This window comes from Apis dorsata, unplaced genomic scaffold, assembly GCF_000469605.1.
Source record: "Apis dorsata unplaced genomic scaffold, Apis dorsata 1.3 scaffold_722, whole genome shotgun sequence".
NCBI lineage: Eukaryota > Metazoa > Arthropoda > Insecta > Hymenoptera > Apidae > Apis > Apis dorsata.
In genome coordinates, this window is record NW_006263889.1 from 214,265 (window position 1) to 219,144 (window position 4,880).

At 39.8% G+C, this 4,880-nt stretch overlaps 1 protein-coding gene across 13 annotated transcripts in view; it reads left to right on the top strand.

Moving 5' to 3' along the window:
* The window catches only part of LOC102678866 (PDZ and LIM domain protein Zasp), a 30,078-nt gene that overhangs the window by 17,445 nt on the left and 7,753 nt on the right, over nt 1-4,880 (top strand). For 5 of the 13 annotated variants that reach the window (XM_031513726.1, XM_031513723.1, XM_031513725.1 and 2 more), the window contains exons 9-11: nt 27-176; nt 842-895; nt 1,722-1,842. In XM_031513726.1, the coding sequence (XP_031369586.1) occupies nt 27-176; nt 842-895; nt 1,722-1,842 (325 nt within the window). The remainder of the gene's footprint in view (nt 1-26; nt 177-841; nt 896-1,721; nt 1,843-4,880) is intronic. The other 8 variants (XM_031513732.1, XM_031513729.1, XM_031513731.1 and 5 more) reach the window with 3 other exon arrangements.

Here is a 4,880-nt window from a genome sequence, read left to right on the forward strand (position 1 = left end):
TCGCTCGCCACTAATCGCTTTTCCAGGCTTGCAATCGTTCGAGTCCCGATTACTTCGGATCCCCGAATTCTCAGCTATCGCCCCTCGATAAGAACGGATACATCAGCAACGGCAACTGCAACTGGGAATCGAAAACGTTTACAAGCACGATCACCATTCAGACGGGTTGCACAGAGGTTCGCAATTAATTAATCCGGTGAATTTTATCCGATTTTTTTTGGAAAAATCGTCGTTTCGTTGTTGTTCCTATATATAATCCTAAAAAAAAAAAAGAAAGAAAGAAAGAAAGAAAAAAAAGTAATTATTCGATAATCAAATAATTTAATTACTCCCTCCCTCCATCGTCGTCGAACGCTGCTTGTCCAACTGTCTGACAGAATATATCCCTTTATAATTAACGTATATAATAATACGAATACGAAGAAGGTAAACAATGGTTGAAAATATCGCGCTGAATCAAATCGAAAATGGAATGCGGATCTAAATAAAAATGAATAGAGACGGACAGAGACGGAGGGAGGAAGCGAGGCTCGGGTCGGAGAAGGAAAGATACAACTAATTACGAAACTTATTATGATAATCGTTATGATGATATTCGACCTGATCGTCCTTCTGTTTCGCGAACTTCCCTATAGCCACAAGACTACAAGAATAGGTTTTGCCAAACGGGAATCTTGATCATTCGCGTCGGCGACGATTATTTCGAAGCTGTGACTAATTACCCTGGCGCGATTACGAGTGTGCGTGTTGCCACAACTCTCTCTCTCTCTCTCTCTCTCCCCCCCCTTTTTTCAAGTTGCCACTTCCACGTGACATCGTTCTGTCGTTTTATGTATTACAGCCCACCCGCCTTGGCACTACGCCCGTCGATCCACCCAGTTTCCGATCAGTCCAGGTAATGTCCCAACGCGACTCGCCTTAAACGTTTCACACTCGTTACCTTACGCTTAAGGGTAAGGTACGTCCTTAGCGATCCGATGAAAATCACGCTGAACGCGGTGCCGCTGCTTTGAGTACCAGAGATATGTTCTCCTCAAAAGTACGTCGATCGATAGTTTAAAAAGAATTATAAAATAGAATTCCCTTTAAAACCGTGTGATTTTTAAATGTAAAAGAAAATATAGATCGTGATTCCAAAAATATATATTTGTATACGTATAATCGAGTTTATAATTGTGATTTAAGTGCGTGAAATAACGGTGAAGAAAAATCTTTCAAAAAGTTGTTATTTGAGAGGAAAGATGCTGAATGTGTGGAATAAAAAAAAAAAAAATGTAGCTTACGATAGCTTTTACGATAAGTAAGATCGTGTATTTTTTTTCTTTTTTTTTTTTTCCTAGTGTCTTTCCCTTTAAGAGACATGGTGTCAAGGCAGTGGCGAATAGAAAAAGAAAAATCATCGATGCTCTGATCGATTTCTGTTCCAAACATTCGATTGAGAGTCCAGAGCTTAGCTAGTTCATTGATCGTTAGCAATATGCACCGCATTTTGTCATGTTGTTTGTCACCACGCCTCGTTAATTCTCACCATCACGATGAAATCATACGTGTACATCCATCATCATCGCATTCGTTGTTGGAATGCAACGTATCAACGTTCATCATTTAATTCATCATTTTATTATCGTTTAACATCGTGTCATTATATTTCTCGCGCTTTTTGCGCAAAAAGAAAAAAAGAAAAACCATCGAATAATAAAATATTTATATCTATCACACAGGCTCCAACGTCGAACAATTTAATTGGTCCTAAACCGTTTGGATCGTCGAATATATCGTCCCCTCCGCTAGCGAGCACAGGAAGTAGCACTCTGCCACGACCCCAGAGTCAGACCGTGACCGGTAAGTAACATCATCCTTCACAATTCACAATTCATCGCGGCTAGATTCGTCCCAATCGAATCCGTCGATAAGGTGAAGATTCTCGATTTCGAGAATCATTCGAGAAATTATGCATCAGAGGCTTGCAAACCGAAATCGTTCTTCCGTCCACGGCTTGTCATTACATAATTGAACATTATTATGTAACAACAGTACAGTTTTCTCTTGGAATAAAATTGGTTAAAAAATGAACACGTTGCAGAGAAGAAGAAGAAAAAAAAGAAAAAAAGAAGTTCCTTCGTCCTTCCGTTAGAAGCACGATTTTTAGAGTACCTATGCTTTTCGCTCCCCCCAACTTACGTTACGTGCATGAGATTCCGCGTCGCGTCGCGAGCATTCTAACGATAATTACGACAAGCACGCCACAGGCATGTCAACCCGGAATCCTAGGAGGAAACAAAAGCGGAAATTGCGGTCGTATAAATTACCGATGACAAGCTCGACTTTCTCGTTTGGTATATCTGGAGGAACGATCTCTCTCTCTCTCTCTCTCTCTTTCTCTCTCTCTTTCTCTCTCTCTCTGGTCGATCGCGTTCGTAATCCTAATGGCGAATCCGCCTTTATTATCGCCTTGGCCTCATATCGTCTTCGATTGTTATTTGCAAATAGGTCTCTTCTCGCCACTGAGCAAAAATTATCTACGCCCGTTCGCAACGAGGTGTGGGGATTCCTTTTGACCGAGTTTTCTAGCTTTGGCTAATATGCCCCATTTGGCTTACGTCCCTCGCATCGTATTTTTTTTTTCTTTCTCTCTTTCTCTCTCTCTCTCTCTCTCTTTCTGTGTCTTTCTCTCGCTCTCCATTCGCATCTTCGTTCGTTGATTCGACGCCCATCAGACGATCGATCGATCGATCGTTTGGAAATAATATCGAAATAACGATCATCGTCTCATTTACGAGCTCTCATCGTGGAACTATTATTCTTTCGTTACGCTCGTCGTTTTCGTCGAATTTCGGTGAATTTTGGCGAGTTGTCGTCGATATTTCGTCTTCGAAAGAATCTCGATCGTATTATCTCGTCATCACGATGACACGATTGTTTAAATATTTATCATCTATGGAGCAACTGGATGACGATGACGATGATGCAGACTTGATCGAAACGAAACTGGGACGATTGAATTCGAGACCCGAATAAATAGAGACCTGAATAAATGAGTCTGTTTCGATAGAGAGAGAGCTTATGTAACGAGACTACGTGCACGTGTTGCTTTTCCTATCTCGTATTCGCGTATCTTTCTTTGTATTTTTTTTTTTTTTTTTTTAATTTTCTCTTTCTCATTACTTGCGCGACATTAGTATCGAAGAGATTTTACGCGATTACGTATGATAGAATACCAGTGAAAAGAGAATGGTTTACAAAATTTCGGGAAATCGAATCGGGTATCTCGATTCGAAAGTCGTATTCCCGGACATAATTTTTTTCTTTTCTTATCTTTTTTCAGCCGGTCCATCTTTCAACCCGAAACCCAGACCTTTCTCCCTCACGTTCGCATGAGTCGGTAGCTCTCAGCTACGCCATCGCCGTCTTCGTGCTGACAGAATCGAACAATCCAATATTTCTATGCATATAACTTTTATTTATATTCGACATTCACGATTCTTCTTTAATCTCTAAATAATAAAAAAAATCAATTCCAATTTCGTAATTTAAACCTTTTTTTTCTTTTCAACATCCAATTATTCGATCGATTTTCTCTTTCTCTCTCTTTCTCTCTCTCTCTCTTTCTTTATCTCTCTCGCTCTCTCTTTCTCTGTCTTCTTGGACTCGATCGAGGAATCAGTTATTTCGAGATTGAAAGGATTGTGTGTCGAATCCGTGTATATTATTATGTCGATCGAAATGATTTTCTCGTAAAGTGTTGAAAAACTTAATATTTAATTGCTAAATAAAGCGATAGTTAAGCCGAGCAAATCTCTTCGCTCAATACATGTTACTCCTTTTTTTCCATTCTCACATCGTGTACGCTTACATGAATAAACACATACATGCACATACACACACACACACACATTTTCAAATATCGTTGATTAACTACATTCATTGTCCTAGCTTCGCATCGCCACCTTCGAGATGCACTCGAGGTCGAGATGCTAACCCATTTGCGCTCGAAATACGTGTTTTCTTTTTTTCCCTAACGATTGTTCAGAGATGCGATTGATCTTCGAAATATATCCATTTCGCCATATAATTATATATATAATTATATATATATATATATTCAACGACGGAGTGTTCGAATTTGATGTTGGAGAAGTGCGACTGCAACGCGATTTGATCAATCATCTCGTTCACGAATTTTGATTTTTCGCCGCTTAAACGTAGCTGCTCGATCATGAGATCATTGTGAATCATGATTATTGGCTATCGTTTATCATTTATTTTTTTTTTTCGTTCTTAAGTTGCGCTTCTTTTTTTTTATTTAGCGCCCTGGACGTGCCCGCGATCCATTAATTCCAGTAAATCATTCGACATCGATCGCCGACAATGAATTTATACTTAGAGAAGAAGAAAAAGAAAAGAAAGAAAAGAAAGAAAAGAAAGGATCACGGGCACGTGTCGGTCAATGTGCTTCTTACTCACAGCTGATTTCTTTGTTTTTTTTTTTTTTTCGTTCTTTCTAACACACCCCCGACACTCCTCCAAACACCTGCCCCGCCTGTGTTGTAAAAAAAAAAAAAAAAAAAGATCCCGGGCCCGTGTGGGTCAAAGGGCTTCTTTCCCACAGCTGGTTTTTTTTTTTTTTTTTTCGTTCTTTCTAACACACCCCCGACACTCCTCCAAACACCTGCCCCGCCTGTGTTGTAAAAAAAAAAAAAAAAAAAACACGCGTGTGTTAAACGTTTTCGTTTTTTGTGTCTTGCGTACACCTCGCAAATCTGATTTACCCGTTTGCCCGCCTCCGACTGTGAGCACCCTGTGCGTAAAAAACATTCCATCCCGATCCCGTCTCCTGAAAAAAAAAAAAAAAATCTCCCTCGAATCTCCCGATCCCAGAA